Source organism: Podarcis raffonei, chromosome 10 (assembly GCF_027172205.1).
Source record: "Podarcis raffonei isolate rPodRaf1 chromosome 10, rPodRaf1.pri, whole genome shotgun sequence".
Classification (NCBI taxonomy): Eukaryota; Metazoa; Chordata; class Lepidosauria; order Squamata; family Lacertidae; genus Podarcis; species Podarcis raffonei.
In genome coordinates this window covers 71,195,624-71,214,361 of record NC_070611.1, presented here as the reverse complement: position 1 = coordinate 71,214,361, position 18,738 = coordinate 71,195,624, and the positions used below count along the sequence as shown (strand labels likewise).

Sequence of the window (18,738 nt, the reverse complement as noted above, 5' to 3'; positions counted from 1 at the left end):
AGAAGCCTGGCAAGGCCCTCCGCCACGCAGATAGATATTGTGATATATCGAGAGATCTAGCTGGTGATATATTGTGATGTTGCAAGCCAGATATTGCACAACCCTATCAGGAAGGGACTGTACTGTGTAATTTTCCTGAACATGCAGCTGTTCTTCCAAGGGGGAAGAACAGGCTTTCTCGTGAAATTATTCCCTCGTTCGTCATTTCCACCAGCAGCCATGGGCCTTGGCGTTGCCTCTCCCTGTGACTCACAACTTTTTTATAGGGTTCTTCCTGTGCGTTGCTTTGTTAATAATGCTTTTAAGATCCAGGGTGCGCTCCTACCAGTGGCCTCACCTCGGGGCGTGGGGCTCTCTGGTCCTTTAGCAACCCCACACTTTGACCCTCCAGATGCTCACAGCCCCCAGTGGCAGCCCCATCTGCCCCAGTTTTCTTGCGCTGGCATCGCCTCACTACAGCTACTTTAAATCTGTTGGGTAGGATTCGACCAAATGCTGCTAGTAGCACAAGGACTTCTGGCTGGGCAGAGGAACTCCCCACCACAAGATACCCCCCACAAAGCTGTTATGGGGTGCTCCCAAACCCCTGGAAGAATTTGGGGAAGGGCAGAAGGGTGTGTAAGGAAAGGAAGGGGAGTTTTGTTGCACAAGTAGTACTATAGTGTCGGAGACAACCTGTAGCAACTCAGGAACTTGGCCCCGGGATGTAAAAATATATATATATAACCCCGTTGTCCTTAGGTTTCTGCCCCAGATTCCTAATTGCCTAATGGCCTTGGTCTTCTCGCAGTCTTAAAATTGCCAGGAAAAACCATTATTATATTTATTACCATGTTTCTTTTCATCCTGCCTTTTCACTAGACACAAGGCAGCTTTTGCAAAAAAATATTGCACACAAAGTAAAGGTAAAAGGTGCAGCGGGTGCAGAATGCCGCGGCGAGGCTCTTTACGGGCTCCTTGCCATGGGATCACATTCATCCAGTGCTTTACCAACTGCACTGGCTCCCAGTGGAGTACAGGATCAGGTTTAAGGTGCTGGTTTTAACCTTTAAAGCCCTATGCGGCCTAGGACCCATGTACCTACGGGACTGCCTCTCCTGGTATGCCCCATGGAGGACCTTAAGGTCCACAAATGACAACATTTTCGAGGTCACAAGGTGGTTAGATTGGTCTCAACTAGGATCAGGGCCTTTTCAGTACTGGCCCCGACTTGGTGGAACGCTCTGTCCCAAGAGACTAGGGCCCTGCGGGACTTGACATCTTTCCGCAGGGCGTGCAAGACAGAGCTGTTCCACCTGGCCTTTGGTTTGGACTCAGTCTGACCCTTATGTTTCCCTCCCCTTATGGTTTTGATTTATGGGCTACTTTTAAAATGAGAGTGCATTTTAAATTGCATTTTAACCTATATTTTAAATTCGTCGTCGTCCCCCCCCCCCATTGTGTTTTAACTGTAATTTTACTGTTGTTAGCTGCCCTGAGCTGGGCCCTGGCCAGGGAGGGTGGGGTATAAATAAAATTTATTATTATATTATTAAAGGTACCCCTGACTGTTAGGTCCAGTTGTGGACGACTCTGGGGTTGCGCGCACATCTCGCTCTATAGGCCGAGGGAGCTGGCGTTTGTCCGCAGACAGCTTCCGGGTCATGTGGCCAGCATGACTAAGCCGCTTCTGGCAAACCAGAGCAGCGCATGGAGACGCCGTTTACCTTCCCGCCAGAGCGGTGCCTATTTATCTACTTGCACTTGACGTGCTTTTGAACTGCTAGGTTGGCAGGAGCAGGGACCGAGCAACGGGAGCTCAGCCCGTCACGGGGATTCGAACCGTTGACCTTCTGATCAGCAAGCCCTAGGCTCAGTGGTTTACACCGCAGCGCCACCCGCAGACAAAATATAGAAGGCTAAAAACATGCAACATGTAACAGTTAAAAAGCAATAAAGCTGTAATAGAATTAAAGCCGTGGAAAATCCAATCTATTAGGATTGCCTAATAGCTCAGTTGGTAAAGCTTGAGGCTTGTGATCTCAGGGTTGTGGGTTCGAACCCCACGTTGGGCAAAATATTTCTGCATTTCAGGGGGTTGGACTAGAAGACCCTTGTGGTCCCTTCCAGCTCTACGATACCCTCTGTGAAGATACAGATAGTAAAAACCGCATAGTGCTATTTTAAAAGCCTCTTGGTGGCCTGTGTCTAAATGGCCTAGGTGGGGAGTTCAGGATCCAGCTGGTTAGCTGGATCTAGGATCCCCGCCCCCCATTCCTGACTCAAGGTAACATGGTAAATTCTTAGACGGAATATATTTTTAGATCTAAAAGGATCCTGCGATTCTGTAGGATCACAGACTGCGCTATTAGGCACACAGTCCTCCGTTATGAGAATCTGAAGTTTGTAGTCCTCAATGCTGGTGAAAATTAGGCTTGAAATGCATAGGCTGTGTCTGTAGCAATCGCAGAAGTCAAAGAAGGGCTAAATAAGCAGCCCGCTAGTGATCTGTATTCCTCCTTTTCTTTCCTCGTGTGTTGCCAAACCAGAATCAGTTGTGCAAAATGGCAGACTAAGTTACTGGGCGTGCAAGGGGAGGAAATCATGCATCAGTTTGCAGCGTTTATGCAGGCTGTAGAATTTCCTGGTAATGCCTAATTGAGAAGCTTGCTTCCTCTTTTCAAAGCTCTGCGTACACACGGCCGGTCTTAAGATCTGTCACCGCATGGGCGAAAAAACCGGGTGGATCTGATTCATTACCCTCTGTCTTAATGCAGGACGAACTTTTCTCCAAACAAAAGAGCAGCTTTGCCAAGGCAGAACTTGAGGAGACCTCCGTTTTACTCCTGCTCTGATCCGAAACAGAGGTAAAACTTAATGTTTGCTGAACTCCCAACAATCTCTTTCCCCATTCCACGTGGCTCCTCTCTAGAGGAAACCTTTTGACGTCCATCGCCCTTTTAGTTTCAGTTTGTGTTTGGTGCTGGGACTTTGATCGTTGCTGCAGCGCAGAAGGGAGGATTCATCCGGATTGAGAACAGCCCTTTGCTTAGCTCTCCGGCAGTGCCGGATTTATGTATAAGCTAAACAAGCTATAGGTTAGGGCCCAGAGTGGAACCCCCTCCCAAATTTCACTACTTCCTAATTGCATTTCAGTTCAACAATTACTTTGATAAAATACATATACAGTGGTACCTCGGGTTACATGCGCTTCAGGTTACAGACTCCGCTAACCCAGAAATAATACCTCGGGTTAAGAACTTTCCTTCAGGATGAGAACAGAAATCATGCAGCAGTGGTGCAGCAGCAGCGGGAAACCCCATTAGCTAAAGTGGTGCTTCAGGTTAAGAACAGTTTCAAGTTAAGAACGGACCTCCGGAACGAATTAAGTTCTTAACCAGAGGTACCACTGTACATATTTTGTTACGTGCAAATGGCTTTAGATACCTATTAGGTCCATAAATTACCATATAGCATAAAAGGTAAAGGGACTCCTGACCGTTAGGTCCAGTCGTGACCGGCTCTGGGGTTGCGGCGCTCATCTCGCTTTATTGGCCGAGGGAGCCAGCCGGTGTACAGCTTCTGGGTCATGTGGCCAGCAGGACTAAGCCGCTTCTGGCGAACCAGAGCAGCGCGCGGAAACGCTGTTTACCTTCCCGCTGGAGCAGTACCTATTTATCTACTTGCACTTTGACATGCTTTTGCACAGCTAGGTTGGCAGGAGCTGGGACCGAGCAATGGGCGCTCACCCCGTCGCGGGGATTCGAACCGCCGACCTTCTGATCGGCAAGCCCTAGGCTCTGTGGTTTAACCCACAGCGCCACCCACGTCCCACCATATAGCATATTCAACACAAAAAACAGTGACAATTTGTTGTTGACAAAGGACAGCTGGACATATAAAGGGTCCCATTACCTTCAGTAGCTGAGGGCGTCATCAAACCCAAATCCAGCCGTGCTCTCCAGATTTGTGTTTTTTGTGGTGTTGGCACTCACCAGACAAGCGCAGACGCTGTCTGTGCCCAGCAAACAGAGGAAGCAACCAAATCTCTGAAAAAGCAATCCTCTCTGGAAGCGAGATTAGATGTGGCTTTGCCAAGTTCTTTTGGACTACAACTCCCATCAGCCCCAGCGAGCACAGCTGGTCCAGAACATATGGAGGGCTGGCTGAGGTTGATGGGAACTGTAGTCCCGAGGGCACCCGAGGCTGGTGCGGCAGAAGAAACATTTGAACAATTCAGTGCAGTTTCATATAGTATCAAGATCAGAAAAGAAAACGGCTGGTGTGTGTTGATAAGGAGAGTTTGTTCCTTATCGATTAAAATAATAATAATTTATTATTTATACCCCTCCCATCGGGCTGGGTTTCCCCAGCCACACTGAGCGGCTTCCAGCAGAATATTAAAATACAATGATTCATCCAGGATTAAAAGCTTCCCTAAACAGGGCTGCCTTCAGGTGTCTTCTAAAAGTCCAATAATTGTTTATTTCTTTGACATCTGGTGGGAGGGTGTTCCACAGGACAGGTGCCACCACCAAGAAGGCCCTCTGCCTGGTTCCCTGTAACTTGGTTACTTGCAGTGAGGGAACCGCCAGAAGGCCCTCGGAGCTGGACCTCAGTGTCTGGGCTGAACGATGGGGGTGGAGACGCTCTTTCAGGTATACAGGGCTTTCAAGGTCAGCACCAACACTTTGAATTGTGCTCGGAAACGTCCTGGGAGCCAATGTAGGTCTTTCATGCCACATTCTGGATTAGTTGCAGTTTCCGGGTCACGTAGAGCGCATTGCAGTAGTCCAAGTGGGAGATAACCAGAGCATGCAGCACTCTGGCCAGACAGTCTGCAGGCAGGGAGGGTCTCATCCTGCGTACCAGATGGAGCTGGTAGACAGCTGCCCTGGACACAGAATTGACCTGTGCCTCCATGGACAGCTGTGAGTCCAAAATGACTCCCAGGTTGCGCACCTGGTCCTGATTTATTCTTTATTTTTTCTGATAGACCGTCTAATTCAGCATATTCTGCCAACTTTTGGATCCAATCTTGTATAGAGGGCATTTCTTTACTCCTCCATTTTGCCGTGATCAGAACTCTTGCTGCTGCCGTCGCATATAAAAAAATACCCTTCCTCTTTTGCGGAATATCCAAATCGGTTATTCCCAGGAGGTAGGCCTCTGGTTTTTTATTGAAAGAGATCTCTTTCAATAAAAAACCAGATCTGGTCAGAATAAATCAAAACAGGAATTTGTTTCAAAATGGGAGGTTTTCAAAGAATATTTTAAAAATAAATACAGTAGTTTAAATTCTGTTGCAGCATTTGAGGAACTTCAGCAATCGTTGCAAGGTAGCTATGAGAAATTAGATATATTAAGAAAAAGTTTAAGTATGATAAAAGTGTGTATTGGCAATAAGTAATATGAAATCGAAATATGGAATAGACAGGAGGTTGGGTCTTTAGTGTTAAGACCAATATATGTTTTATTGTTAAGAAAATTATGTGTCTATGGTTATTCCTGTGTGTAATTTGGTATTTGTGTGTTGTTGTTTTTTCTTGCTGTATCAATAAAGAAAGAAAGAAAGAGATCTTTAGCATTTCTTTGCAGTTCTGCATGGATTTAGAATTTTTTGGCAGTTCTGCATGGATACTCTCCCCAAATACCTGCATTTTCCTACATATCCACCAGATATGGTAGAAAGTTACTGAGTTATCTCCGCATCTCCAACAATTACTTGACACATTTTTATACACACACACACACACACACACACACACACACACAAATGAGGCCTTTAATCATAATATTTTTATTATTTCTTTCCTGAAGAGGGGAGGAGCCTGGCTTCCTTTAGGCCCCTCCTTCCCAGGAAACGCCTCTGCGCCTGACTGGCTGATTCGTGGATCAGTCACCCCGTCAATCAATCGGACCTGTGGGTTGCTTTCTGCCGCCTGAGGCGACGCAAAACGCCTCACAGCCAAGCCGGCCCAGAGGAGGCTCTAAGTCTCTTCGCAGGCCCTCCTCACCCTCAGCCTGTCCATTACGGGCAGGGCTACTCGTGAGCAAGTCTTCCCCCATTGGGGTTGCGAACAGGGGGAGAGGAATTGCCGCCCCGTAAGTCTGAGGGGCCGAAGGTTCTTGCAGGTGGGCCCCTCGCGCCCAACCGAGAAGATTTTTTTTTAAATATCTTTTTTATTAGTTTTTTTTAAAAAACATATCATTTCCAACAGTAATTAAACAGACTTTTACATCTTATTCAAATTTTTGACTGCCATCCATCCTGTCTGGAAATTTTCCAATCTAATCTCTCCGTATGCATTTTTTATCTTCCCTATTACATTTCAAACTCATAACCAATATCTCTATCTTCACAGAACTCTAGCCATCAATTTGATTTGAATTAATTTTATAATGGAATTATTTTAGAATGCTGTATTATTTTATTGTTGTTAGCCGCCCTGAGCCCGGCTTTGGCTGGGGAGGGCGGGATATAAATAATTTTTTTTAATATTATTATTATTATTATTACTACTACTATCTTTTTCTACTTTGTAACACTTCATATATTTCTCCTTACAAAACTTATTGTAGTCCTACTAGCATAATTTGTTGATTACAACTGCTCTTCAAATAATTCATATACTTCTTCCAATCTTTTGTAAATCTCTGGTCCCGTAAGGTTTCGAATCCTTCCTGCCATTTTGTCCAATTCTGCGTAGTCCATTAATTTCATCCGCCATTTTTCTTTCGTCGGAATTTCTTCTTCTTTCCATTTCTGGGCTAACAAGACTCTTGCCGCAGTTGTTGCATATAAAAACAATTTAACATCTTGCCTATTCATGTCCTGACCTATAATACCAAGTAAAATGTTTCTGGTTTTTAAAAAAATGTATATTTCGACATCTTTTTCATCTCATTATATATCATTTCCCAGAAGGTCTACCGTAGATACAACATAAATGGTTCCCAATCTTTTTTGAAGTCTTTATTGTCTTAGTCTCTTAATCTTTCAGTTAGTCTTGCCATTTCAGCATAATCCATTAGTTTTCTTTCCATTCTTCATTAGCTGGTATCTTGCCACTTTTCCATTTTTGAGCCAACCGACAAGATTCTAGAAGGTTCTCTTGCCCAGGGATGGGCGGCAACCATCTTGGCCTCCCTCCTCAGGGCCAGGAAGATGCCTTTGGCGTCATGGCGTCCGGCTTCTCCGGGCCTCCGCCGCCCCTTTCACTGAATTTCAGGGGAATTAGCCAGGCGGCGCCGGAAATGCGCCGTTTCCGCTGCCGCCTGACGCCGAAAAGGCGAAGTAAAAACTCCGCCGCGGCCTAAATGGTCTCCGCAACTCTTCTTTCCCACGTTCTTTGAGGTTCATTCAGCCTTTACTAGGAGCAGGGTGGATAAAAAAACCAATGATTTAATTTAAAAAATAATAATTGGATTTTTAAAAAATTTAAATCAGATTTTAAAAATAAAACGCTTTCGGAGGAAAAACCTTTCTAAAGATACTTTTTTATTTATACTTTTTTATTTAAGTTACAATTTGATTCCCTCCCCCTCTTTCTTTTTTCTTTTTCCTTTCTCCTCCTGTGATGAGGCTGCATTTTAATATTTTAATGTTTCATTATTGTAATGTTGTATTTTAATCTTGTTTTTAAGTTGTATTCATTAAACTTGTTTTTATTATTGCTTGTTAGCCGCCCTGAGCCCGGCCTTGGCTGGGGAGGGCGGGGTATAAATAAAAATTATTATTATTATTAGTCCAAAGGCTACTCTCCTTCCCCACGTTCTTGAGGTTCATTCAGCCTTTACTAGGAGCAGGGTGGATAAAAAAAATCAATGATTTAATTTTTTTAAAAAATTGATTTCTTAAAAATTTGAATCAGATTTTTAAAATGAAACGCTTTCAGAAGAAAAATCTTTCTAAATATACTTTTCTGTTTAAGTTACATTATAGTCCAAAGGCTATAGTTGGTGGGTTTTTTGTGTGGGGGGGAGGATATTTAACCACATCAGTTAACAAACATGGATACATATGCTATAATGTTATTGCTTTAGTTAAATAGTTTAAATTGTTATTAAGGAAATGATTATTTTTCTCCTTCCAATCAAGTACAGCAGAAAAGTTGTCCAAATATAAACAGTTAACTTATTGAACCTCACAATAATTTCATAATTATCAGCAGAGTTATAATTATCTGTCTATGTATTCCTAATAGTATGACCAAATCAGTAATTTTTGGTATAACTGTCAAAACTACTCTGAAAATTTATTATTCCAAAAATGTAACCTTCCTCTGGTTGTAAATATTAAGATTATACCAGCAAGAATGAGTCTTTATGTAAAAAAATGATTTAAATGAAGTCTTGCTGACTAGTGATTTAAATCAAGTCTTACTGATTAGTGATTTAAATCGATTTGATTTAAATCAAATTCACCCTGACTAGGAGCCAAGCCATTTCGGGTGGGGGCTCTGCCCTGTGGAACTCCCTGCCACTAGAAGTTCGGCAGGAATCATCCCTGCCTCCTTTTAGACGTTTTCAGGCAGGCCTTTGCAATGCGGTTTTCTCTTTGCGAACCAGCATTTTTCGTACACCACCCCCGCTATGTTTTTTTAATAGAAATACAGTTTATAAATATGTAAAATGAGGCTAAGCTGTTGTGTTTTTGGACGTGTCCTAAAATTAAGGTGTACTAGAAGAGATAAACAAAAGTAAGGAGGTAAATTATTCTCCTCGGCAGAAGGTAGCAAATGACTCTGGCACAGGCCTGGAAAAAAGCCAGAAACACCAAAAATAGAGGACTGGTTCAATGAAATCTGAGGCATTGTACAAATGGCTAACCTTACAAATACAGTAAAACTTGGATTGAAAAGTTCAGCCTCTCTATTTCTGATGGGAATGAGAGAACGCAGAATGAAGTAAAATCTGGAAGAAATGCAAACGGAACAATTTTGGGGAAGTTATTTTATAGCTACATTGTTTGTTCTTAATTTCGTAAATTTACAATTTATACTTTTATCAGAGACTTACTTTCACATATGAAATTGTTTTGCTGTACTTGGGACACACACACCTTGCAGGATCCTGCCAGAATTTGGGGATGGATTTTGGTGAGGTCTAATATATTGTGTGGGACGCGGGTGGCGCTGTGGGTAAAACCTCAGTGCCTAGGACTTGCCGATCGTATGGTTGGCGGTTCGAATCCCCGCGGCGGGGTGAGCTCCCGTCGTTCGGTCCCAGCTCCTGCCCAAAAGCACCCCTAAGTGCAAGTAGATAAATAGGTACTGCTTTATAGCGGGAAGGTAAACGGCGTTTCCGTGTGCTGTGCTGGTGCAGGCTCGCCAGAGCAGCTTCGTCACACTGGCCACGTGACCCGGAAGTGTCTTTGGATGGTGCCGGCTCACGGCCTCTTAAGCGAGATGGGTGCGCAACCCCAGAGTCGGTCACGACTGGGCCATACGGGCAGGGGTACCTTTACCTTTTTAATATATTGTGAGCTGGGAAGTCTCCAATTTGAAAATTGGCATTATTATTATTATTATTATTATTATTATTATTATTATTTATTATATTTATAGCCCCACCCATCTGGTTTCCCCAGCCACTCTGGGAGGCTTCCAACAAAATATTAAAAATACCTTCGACTTCTGGGCCATAAGCAAGTCCTTGTATCTTCCCAGCTGCAAGGCCAGGATCATAACTCCGGCCTACCTTGCTGGGTTGCTGTTCAGGTTTCTGAGATAAACGCCTATAACACATATTGGACACAAGGAAAGGCCACCATCCTATATGATTTACTTTATCTTATGTTTTCCAGCATTACTCGTATGAATTTTCTGGTTGTGAAGCTGCTGAAGACCCTTGCCAGACCTGCCCCTATGTAACTGTTAAATCCTCAGCACTGTGAACTGCAGAGAATGTCGCCATCAAACCACAAGAGCTCGTAAGCACCTTTAAATAAATATACGAAAATAAGTCATTTGTTCTTTAATTCCCCCAGTGGTTTTAAAACAGCTTTTGCTTTCTATTCTTTCCCTTTTTCCTGTCTGTAGAGCTGAACGTAAGACAAAAGGTAAGAGCACTTCGTATCTGTTTGGTAAACATAATTAATTTTTGATGGATTTTTCTCTTTTCGTATTGCAATTTTAATATCTCCCCCCCCCACTTGGTTTTGGAAATTTTTAGCACTGTATTGTTCCTGGAAAGGTCAACTCTTCATTCAGCAACAGCGACTGTGTGACATTGTTCTTCGTTCACCGTTTAGCGGCTCCATCCCAGCAGAGTTGTAAGTGAGATTATTCATTTCTCTTTGCTCTGATGTCTGTAGAGGAGTAGCAGGGAAAAGGAGATAGTGCATTCTTTTAAAAAAAGATGTAATATTTATATACCACTTCCCTGGCCATAAAGTTGAGTAGAAAACAGTTTATAAAACTACAGAGTGTGTTTTTTAAAAACAAACAAAAACAAACAAACACTGGATGGCTTTTCCAGTTTCAAAACCAAAACATAGTAGCATCTGTGCTCGATAAAAATTACTCAAATATACTTTTTTACGTGGTGGGTGTTCTAACTTCTCTCTTTTGTGTGTGTGAGACAGTCGGAAGGCTTCTGATATTTTTTTTAAAAGAGACTGACAGGTTGTTGACCTGTCTTCAGTTATGTTTTCTGGTAAGCCAAGTACTGTATTTACGCGAACCTAACGCACCGCTGAATCTAATTCGCCGCCTAATTTTCGCGACGTTATCTGGCCACAAAGGGTGCACATTACATTCGAATAAATGCGGTAATTCTTCTCTTACTATGCAGGCGTCTGAGTAACAGAGGGCATCATCTGTGTTGCAATACCTTAGGATTGTCACCGGACAGGAAAGTTTCCGGACATTCCTTGAATCTATAACCCCCTTTTTCTTTTGCTAGGCCAGCCAGACTAGAGATCAGGTATGTTGTGGGCATATCTGAGCTGAGAAAAAAGTTGCCCGAAGCTGTATTTGGGGAAAACAGTTACACAAATCATGAAGGTACCGTTTTAAAATTATGTAAGCTGTGCAAGGCATTATTTCCTTTCTTTATTAAAAGTGGCTAGTAGTTTCCTTTCATGGGTCATGTTTGCTGTCTGTGTGAGATGGTTATTGCTTTCAAACTTCTTCTGGCACTTTCCTAATTTTTCCATAAAATTGGAGGAATGATTTTTATAGCCAAGGAACACTTACTTGGGGTAATAAGGATCTTGAACTGTTTTTAAAATGATCTGTGATGGTGAAATTGGATTGGGATTTTTCAGTTTTTAAAAATAAGTTTTAAGTTAAGCTATCATGAGTCCAGCTTTCTCCCTATAGAAACGAAAGGGGAAGCGAAACTACCAAACAGCTAATCTAGCAACCGTATTTTGAGCAACCTCTCTAAATATGGTTGCGAAAGTAACTTAGAATTTTGCCAGGATCCGATTGCATTTTGTTACGGTTATACTACTTGGAAGCAGAGTATTGACACAGATTTTTGTTCCTGGCTGCCTACCCCACTCCCAAACATATTCCTGTGTTTACAGAAAGGCAAGTCCATACACAGTACTGCAAGGGGGGGGGGCAATCTGTTGAACTCAAGGAGTACATTTTACTGTAGGCGGTTAATTCTGCTCCAAGTTGGCTTTATCTTAACACCGGAGTTAGCACTCTGCTGTGCAAACATGCAGCATTGATTTCTTATTTGTTAGGTACTTTTGCATTAGGCTATCAGGGTTCATTTAGTGTTGCCAAAAAAGAGAGACCGCCCCACATTATCTTGGACTGGACAGCTCTTGAAATGCATGTTTGTTTATGTTACTTTCCGTGCCCCAAAAAGTCTGAGCCACTTACAAATGCACATAGCTTGCCCAACATTTGAAAACAATGCAGCAGGAAATAAAAAAATTAAAAACCAATTTTTTAAATCTAAAAAGTGCTCATCGAGTAAAATTTTATAAAAAGGCCAGATCCTTCCTCACCCAGCTAAAAGGTGAATGCCATAAACAGGCCGTGGGTCATAGCTACAGTATGAACAGAGTTAGCAACCAAAAGGCTTTGGCAATCAGGAATGTCTTATCTTGGCAGCTGAAAGCTGACAGTGATGAGGCCAAGCAGTTTTCCCTGGTGAAAACATTGGACAAATGGGGGAGTGGAGGACTGCCCACTGTAAAGAAGGACACATGCCCATTATTTACCATGAGTCCAGTATTTCACCTAGGATTTTTACTTACTTTGGGTGGTGGTGGTTCGGTTTTGCTTTCTCTTTTGTTATAAGCCTTGCATTCCTCTACCACGTTTAAGTTTCTCCCTTTTGTAATGTTTTAGAACAATTTTAAAAAGTTAGGATATGCATATAGGGTTAACATATTTTAAAGAGATTCTCAATGTGAATTATCAGGGTTTCCCAGGGTTTTGGCTGAGTGGCCCAGTCTTCTCCCCCTTCTGCATTACTGTTCATTTGGGTTTTTTATTTTGTCATTGTTGTGGCTTTATTTTAATTGTGACATTTGTAGAACCCACCCCGGGATTCTCAGACAAAGGGTTAGCAATAAGTTCAAATAAATGAATACATAAATTCTGGGACAGTTACTGCATTCAGAAGTTAGGTACTGAATAATTTTTAAAACAATCAAGAGTTTTTGCAGAAATACTGAAATAAAAATGTGCTTGTTTTCTCTGCAGTCTGCCATCAAGGCATTTTGTTCCGATTATACGAAGTGGAAATGTTAAATCAAAATGAACAAAAAGTGAATCAGTTAACGCAGAGCTTGAAGGAAAAAGATCTGGTAAGTACATCATGCTTTGGAGACCAGTTTTCTGTCCTGACTTTTGTGGAGTGATGTCTGCCAGTCCTTACCTACTGATCATTCCTAGCAAAGTAAGAATTTGCATCCCTTCATTTTGACAACCTTTGTGGCCTAGGACTTCACGGAGTCCATTAATATTCTGGTGTAACAGCAGAGACAGTTTGCATAGGGAGCGCCACAGAGAAGGGGTTAACAAATCAGAAAACTGGGGATCTATAAATAGAAAAAGGGCAGTTTCCAATATTCTGTTGCAGCATGACTCTAGGAATTTGCTGATTTATCTCTTTGTAAAAGTATTTTGGTACTGCCAGATCATAAAAGATCAGGGCAGTTAACAAGGGGAGTAGACTTCTGGATCATTTTCTGTTCCTCGAAAACTTGCATGGTGTCTCCTCTATTCTCTGCCTCAGGCCCCCACCCCACTTTGCCACCCCCAGTTTGCATCTTCAGGTTTCATTTTCCCTTATCTGCTTTCTTCCTGGACTGAGCTTCCAAGCCATTTTCAAACTGTAGTTTCTGAAGCTGGCTTGTTAAACATTTTGTTCTAAGCCACTCTCCCTGGTCTGGATGACACAACAGGCTATGGGTCAGTGGAAGTGAAACTGCACACTGGTAGAGTCCTTCTTCCAGCCATGCGCAGCCAATGGGAGGAGGGGAGAGCATGTGAACCCCAAAGATCCTTCCAGCTCCTGCAGGTCATGCTAAACTATGATTTAGGGCAGGAGTCCCCAGCATGTCAAACATGGATGCAGTGGGCCCTTGAGGTCTTTCCTGGGTGCCCACAAAGCCTTTGAACTCCCCAGCACCACAACACACACACCTATAACGGTGCCCCCCTGGGCACGAGATGGCAAGGGTGGCAATCTTTCTCTCTCTAGGGAGGAAGTTGAATGCGTAGTGCTCTTTCCCACTTCCTCTTTCAGCTCTGGGCTTTTTAAGGCTCAGATTAATTCTCCCGGCTCGGACTTTTGCCCAGATCCCCTGAAAAAAGCGACGTGTGTTTGTGTATCTTTCTGCCTCAGGACGACTCTCTTTTCACCGGAGCAGAGCTCAAAGTGAAAGTAAAATGAAAGTAAAGGTCTGCTGTCAAAGCGCAGCTATCAGTACTGAAAGTGAAACAAGGCTGCACCAGGAGAGCCGAGGTTTCTACCTCCTTTTAAAATAGTTACGAAACAAGAGCAGAAACGAGAGCAGCAGTCATACAAAGATCTGGCTGTAGGTGTGCCTCTATGCAGGGCCCAGCTGCCCTTGCAACACAGCTGGTCTTGTGGAGCTGAAGACCTTGAGCTAGCCAGGCCCTGATTGAAATGTCAGCTCCCACATAAGCTCAGGACAGCAGGGCTGTTGTGGCAATTACAAGAAGTTCCTAGAATTGGCAGGGACTCCAAGGCTCATCTTGTCCAGCCCTTTCCATCAATGTGTGTTAAGTTTTTGGAACACTGAGCAGCATTTTAAGGATGCTAGATTAATAAGAACGAGTAGTCTTGGGCTGCTGTTGCTTTTACTGTGTTCCATCCTACTTTTGTGATTGTAATTGTAATTAAACTGTTTTTAACGTTGATTTTGAAATTGTTGTAACCCAACATTTCTAATGGAATAAGAGCACACCCTCCAGGCATTAAGAAAAAGTGCTGTTGTGGAACAGTGTTGGCTCAGGGAGACCTTGGTTTGAATGTAAAAGAGCTCTGCAGGATCTGACTGAAGCGCCAATCTATTCCAACATCTGGTTTTCTGCAGCGGCCAACCCGCTTGGAATTGCCACTTGGCTGTTAAACTCACTGTTCTCTGCTACTCTTCACCAGCCACACACCATACTTTAACCAGCTGCTGCAAAAATTAAAAACCAACCAACAAACAACCCTTTGGAGATAACAAAAATAAATGCGCAAATTTGAACTGTATGAAATGTACATTATGGACATTTTAAAAAATTGAGAGCATGTATATTGCTTTGATGGATCAAACCAAGGCTCATGCAATCCAATATTCTGCTTTCACCTAAAAAGGGGTGTTAAACTGATCATAGCTTGAGAAGGGGAAGGATCTTGGCTCAGTTGCTGAGCACATGTTTTGCATGCAGACAGGGTCAGGTTCAATCCTTGGGTAGAGCTGTGAATGTCTGCAGTCTGAAACCTTGGACAGGTGCTGCCAGTTGGTGTAGACATTACTGAACTAGATGTACCAAAGGGTTTAACTCCGTAAAGGGTGGCTTCCTGTGTTCCTATGGTGACCTTTTTCCTATGCTTTGTAGGCACTTGTCAAATATTTAAATGACCGGGCGATTCTCATCCTACTTTCCTCATCTGCCTTGGTAAAGGAAAAAGGTAAGAATAAAAGATCTGAAGTTTGCTGTGGTTTTAAAAAATATATCTATATGTGATCTTAATGGAAGAGTCAGATTTGTAGCTCTTACCAGTCTCCCTCTCTCTCCTCTCTGCAGATTCTGGCCCAGGCGAATCTACGTGTCTTCAGGCCTTGTTTTTAATCTCTTCCCAGAGCCCTAAGTGTTTAACAGGTACTATCCCTTTGCTTGTCCTCGACAGGCTGAATTCAGGCAGCACAAAGGAACCTCGGTTGTCGAATGTAATCCATTCCCGTTTGATTTCCGAAACATTCAACAACTGAGGTACAAATGCCGGTTGGCATTTTAAAAATGCAGAAAAGTGCCTCGGAAGCCGTTCGACTTCTGAGGTGCGTTTGAAAACAGAAGCATTCACTTCCGGGTTGTTGGCGTTTGGGTTACTTCCAAAGCATTCAACAACCAAGGTTCCACTGTATTTGATAGGCCCCCATGTCACACACAGCCTTGCATTTCCAGGGATGTCCAAAGATGCAAACTCTGATTTCTGCTTCCTTCCAAGCCAGAATTGAAAAAAGAGAGTTTGGAACGGGTTTCTGATTCTGGCCTAGGGAGGAAGGGAATGCAAGCCGTAATTTGCCAGTTTGGAGGCCCTAGCAAACCATGGTTAGCGCCTAATAGGAGGCAGAAGGAAACCATGGGTGGGATGGGAAGTGGCAGCCCACAGCTTGTCTCCCAAACCATGGCTTGGAGGACCATCCAAATTGGGCAGTAGAATCTTTCTCTGCCTTTGCAGTGTTTTCAATTGCACTATAGCTGGATGATCAGCAAAGCCATTGGATGTCTGCTTGGCCGTGTGGCCAGGGATAGGGAACCCCAGACCTGGAGGCCAAATGTGGCCCTCCATACCTCTTTGATTGGCCCTCATGGGTCTTTCATCCCTAGCCATACACCCTCTTGAGAGACAGGACTGCTCTGCACATTTTCTAAGTATTGGCATGGCTGGAATGCCGCCCTGAACTCTGATATAATGCTTCTTGCTTGCCTAGGCTAGAGAGGGGTGCGTGCAAGTGGGGGGGAAAATACAAAGATAAGATTCACATTTATTCTCATTGCTTTTGTCCCTGCCCCTCTGCCCCCCAGGCATGTGGCTCTCAGAAGGTTGCAAAGGTCACGCGCATGCTTCTTTTTCTTGTGATGTGTGCACGTTGCATTAATAGTGTGTTTCTTCTTGGCAGCAAAAGATTTGAAATGTGAACACGGGGCAAACAAGAGATATTCACAAGTCGCTCTGGTTCTGCCAGGGCTCCACCACGCATTGGTGGAAGCAGCAAAGCATCCCGTCGACAGCGGAGACCCACTCAGCACTTTGGTGAAGCTGCACCTCCAGGAGTTTGCAAAGCTTGATAAGAAGAATTTGCAGCCGTCCACCTGCAGCCTCGATAGCCCGCCCCTCTCCTCTTTTGATGAGTTCTCGAAGAAGCCTGAGCTTGAATCTCTTTCTGAAAAGTGTCCCCAAAGCTCTCTCTTCCGCCTGCAGTTTTACCTGTCTCATCCCCAAAACTATGTGCTGGAAATGTCAACGGCTACCGCTTTCCTACATGGCAGAACTCGGTCTTCCAGAGGCAGCGGCGGCAGCAGCAACTTGCAGGAGGCCGACACTTCTTCAGGTTTGAATTTGGACTCTTTGGCATGCCACGAGCCCATTGGCACGGTTGAAACGGCCAGGACTCGGCGTGTGGGGCAGCCGGCCCCACATAGCAAAGAGGCTGATGTGGAACCCAGTGAGATGGGAGAGTGGACTTTGGAGCAGCACAAGAGGAAATCCAGTAGGCTCCTTGTGGCAAATGCAAGGAAGAAATTGTCTCCTCCGAAGGAGGTTTCCAGCAAGGAGGACAAAGGAAAGCAGAAAAAAGCCAGAAAGGAAAATTCGAATCTCTCCTTGCCAGCTTCCAAAAATTCAGAATCGCCTGGCGGCTCTAACGAACCCACCCTTAAATTAAAAATTCTTCAGAACCCGCTAAGAAGGAAGAGAGGTGAGTGCACTGTCTTAACCCTAATACAGATTTTCTTGCAGGTGAGCACTTTTAAATGCCAGTACAGTGCTTGGGGTGGTGGTGCAGTTCAAAGCAATGTGCCTGCCCACAGAGCTACTCTGCTAGAGCCATTCAGCACCAGGAGGCACGTTATCCATGCTGCCTCGATTCCTGGAATGTTCTGTCTCCACTGTCAGAGCATGTGGCTCCGGATACTTTTGGAGAGAGAGAGGTTTGAAAGAGATTCTTAGCCTCCCATAGCAGAGTTAGTGCAATGGTTGATTGCCTCAATTAAGCACATCAAACTCGGTTAGATTTGCTCTCATCCACCTTTAAACAAAATGCTGAGGCTAGAATAAATCCCAGACTCCTGGCTTTTCAAATTGGAAATCTAAGATAAGCAGTTGTATGAATTTTACCTTTTTATTATTTATTTATTTCGTATGCAGTCTTTCTGTTACCTGCAGGCTGTAAAAATCTGTTTTACCATGTGGCGGCTAGCTTCTTCCAAAGAGGGAGAGAAAGGGGAGAGAGAGAGAGAGAGGTTGAGGGAGAAACAAAGGCTGTTGGGAGCACTGGCGGAGGAAGAGGCGTGCAGGGGGAGCGCATCACCCCCGGCAACGCAATCCCGGCCGGGTGCCATCACGGCTGCCCCCCCGCCTGTGCTGGGAGCCACGCCCCTACGGGCTGCACACCATGCCCCCAGGACACGCGCCAGCTGCACCCCCACCTGCTTTCTGCCCCCCCCCTCTGGTGCCGGAGCATGAAGCTCCATCACTGGGTGGGAGCCTGCTGAGTCCCACCTATGGTAACTTGAGCCTCGGGGTCAGTAACTGTATAATACAGCAAATACCAGTTGCTGGAAATCAGAAGTTTGGAGAGCCTTGTGCCGTGGGTTGCATCAGCTCTTGGGCATCTCTCCAGAGGTTGCATAGCAGCAGTGAGTGTGGCCACTCCACACACACCCTTGATACACACAGGAACACGGTTCCCTCCTCCCCATTCAGCTTACTGGTGCAGATCAGCGCTGAGTCCTGTTTATGTATTTATTGTTTCCTGCTGCTGCAGCAATTAGTTGGGTTTTTGTTGTTTTTTTGCCGGGGTGCAGAAAGAATTGCTTGGAGGGCTCTTTCAGGCCTTCAGACTAGGGGTGCACTGCCACTGCTCTAAACACTCTTGAGACCTAGGGCACTGGAAGGATGGCCGGTTTTTCCATGAAGCTGCTCAGCAACTGAGATCCTCTGTTTGCACGATGAACGCATGCATTCATTTATTTCATGGATTTATATAACACTTAACACAGTAGTCTCTTAAGTGGTGTACAGTAATGGTCAAAAGATAAAGCAAAGGTAAATCAGTTAAAATTAATCCCCCACCCCCCCCCAAATCAGAAAACATATTTAAAATGCCTGCTGGAGTATTTTAAAAAAGTCTTCAGTAGGTGCTGGAATTTCAAGAGGGAGGGGGCCTTTCTGATCTCAGCTGGGAGGGAGGGAGCATAGGATAAAGCCAGTGATGTTTAACACACACACACACCCCACCCTGGCTCCTGGTGGGTGCAAGCTATGTGACCGAGCCACATGGGGCCTTGGAGGCCGTTCTATGGGTGCCCCTGACACTGGAGG

The 18,738-nt window shown here is 44.3% G+C and overlaps 1 protein-coding gene and 1 non-coding gene across 5 annotated transcripts in view; both read left to right on the top strand.

Annotated features, from left to right (window-relative positions):
• TASOR2 (transcription activation suppressor family member 2) overlaps nucleotides 1–18,738 on the top strand; it is a 60,556-nt gene that overhangs the window by 18,677 nt on the left and 23,141 nt on the right. The window contains exons 2-10 of one of the 4 annotated variants that reach the window (XM_053405069.1): nucleotides 2,757–2,846; nucleotides 9,788–9,913; nucleotides 10,023–10,042; nucleotides 10,156–10,255; nucleotides 10,888–10,988; nucleotides 12,654–12,757; nucleotides 15,030–15,102; nucleotides 15,219–15,293; nucleotides 16,316–17,113. In XM_053405069.1, the coding sequence (XP_053261044.1) occupies nucleotides 9,888–9,913; nucleotides 10,023–10,042; nucleotides 10,156–10,255; nucleotides 10,888–10,988; nucleotides 12,654–12,757; nucleotides 15,030–15,102; nucleotides 15,219–15,293; nucleotides 16,316–17,113 (1,297 nt within the window). In that variant the 5' untranslated portion in view covers nucleotides 2,757–2,846; nucleotides 9,788–9,887. Of the gene's footprint in view, nucleotides 1–2,756; nucleotides 2,847–9,787; nucleotides 9,914–10,022; nucleotides 10,043–10,155; nucleotides 10,256–10,887; nucleotides 11,007–12,653; nucleotides 12,758–15,029; nucleotides 15,103–15,218; nucleotides 15,294–16,315; nucleotides 17,114–18,738 lie in introns of all 4 variants that reach the window. The other 3 variants (XM_053405067.1, XM_053405068.1, XM_053405070.1) reach the window with 3 other exon arrangements.
• Nucleotides 1,982–2,055, top strand: TRNAT-UGU (transfer RNA threonine (anticodon UGU)). Its single transcript has one exon. It is a non-coding gene; the product is annotated as a tRNA-Thr (tRNA).